Source organism: Colobus angolensis, unplaced genomic scaffold, assembly GCF_000951035.1.
Source record: "Colobus angolensis palliatus isolate OR3802 unplaced genomic scaffold, Cang.pa_1.0 Scaffold139, whole genome shotgun sequence".
Taxonomy (NCBI): domain Eukaryota; kingdom Metazoa; phylum Chordata; class Mammalia; order Primates; family Cercopithecidae; genus Colobus; species Colobus angolensis.
In genome coordinates this window covers 145,053-146,221 of record NW_012114477.1, presented here as the reverse complement: position 1 = coordinate 146,221, position 1,169 = coordinate 145,053, and the positions used below count along the sequence as shown (strand labels likewise).

At 47.4% G+C, this 1,169-nt stretch overlaps 1 protein-coding gene across 1 annotated transcript in view; it reads right to left on the bottom strand.

Annotated features, from left to right (window-relative positions):
* Positions 1–300: 300 nt before the first annotated feature.
* Positions 301–1,169, bottom strand: part of THOC5 (THO complex 5) — a 44,034-nt gene continuing 43,165 nt past the window's right edge. Inside the window, 1 exon segment of the mRNA XM_011934805.1 lies at positions 301–654. Coding sequence (XP_011790195.1) covers positions 591–654 — 64 coding nt within the window. The 3' untranslated portion in view covers positions 301–590.

The window sequence follows — 1,169 nt, the reverse complement described above, 5'->3', positions numbered from 1 at the left end:
GCAGGGGGTGTTTGTGCCCCTCACCCCTGAGTTGTTCAAGGATCAACTGAATTTGTCTTCTGTTTACACTGCACTATCAGGCATTTATAACATCCAACGGTCAGAGACAATTTGTCCATTGGCAACCCTGACAGGGATAATGGGAAGAGCGGGTGGGGAGGGAACAGCTTTTGCTTTTTGTGCTCTGCTGCCTTTGGCTTCTTCTACCACCTCTTAACAGCAGGAACCTGGGATAATAAATACCAAGATCATGAGGACCTCACTCCCCAAAGCAGAAATAGGGTGTGCGTAGACAAGAGGTGAGCATCTCTCTGCAGAACTGGAACCTTTTTCCACTTTGCTTTTCTTGGTTGCTGAGAAAAAGTCTCTCTACAAATGCTTTTTCACACTGTGCCACGGCTCCCACCTGCCCTTCCAGACTGCAAAGCCACCCAGCAAGGAACCACAGACAAAATCCACTGGTCAGGTGACGCTTTTTAATCAGCTGGTGTCTTTAGAGAATATCAAGAGTCACATGTGGGCCACAGCAGAAAGCAGAAGCCCAGTACTCAGGGTGAGGCATTGGGGGAAATAACAGGCTGGGCGGGAGGTCAGCGATGGCTGAAGAATCCCTGCGGATGGTTGTATTTAAATGGCTTCATCCTGCTGGGACCCCTAGAGAAATAGGAGAACGGAGTAGTTAATAACACACCTTCCAGGCTGATAAAATAAATTATGGTTCATTCACACAAGGGAAAAAAAAAAAGAGGCAGAGTTCTATGATACAGAATGTTATGAGAAAAGCATACAGCAGAACAACATATAAGGTGCGATACTATTTTTGTAAAAATGTCTTTTTGTGCTTGCTAATGAGTGAACACAAACTTGGAAAGGCCCTCACTGACAGTGGCACTTCAGGGACATAGCTTTGGGCACCCTCACTTTTTAGGATTGTTCCTTTTTTTTTTTTTTTTGAGACGGAGTCTCTGTATCGCCCAGGCTGGAGTGCAGTGGCACGATCTCAGCTCACTGCAACCCCTGCCTCCTGGGTTCAAGGGATTTTCGTGCCTCAGCCTCCTAAGTAGCTGGGATTACAGGCATGCACCACCACGCCTGGGTTTAGGTTGAGGTTTAGTTTAGGTTTCGCCATGTTGGCCAGGCTGGTGGAACTCCTGGCCTCAGGTCTCTTG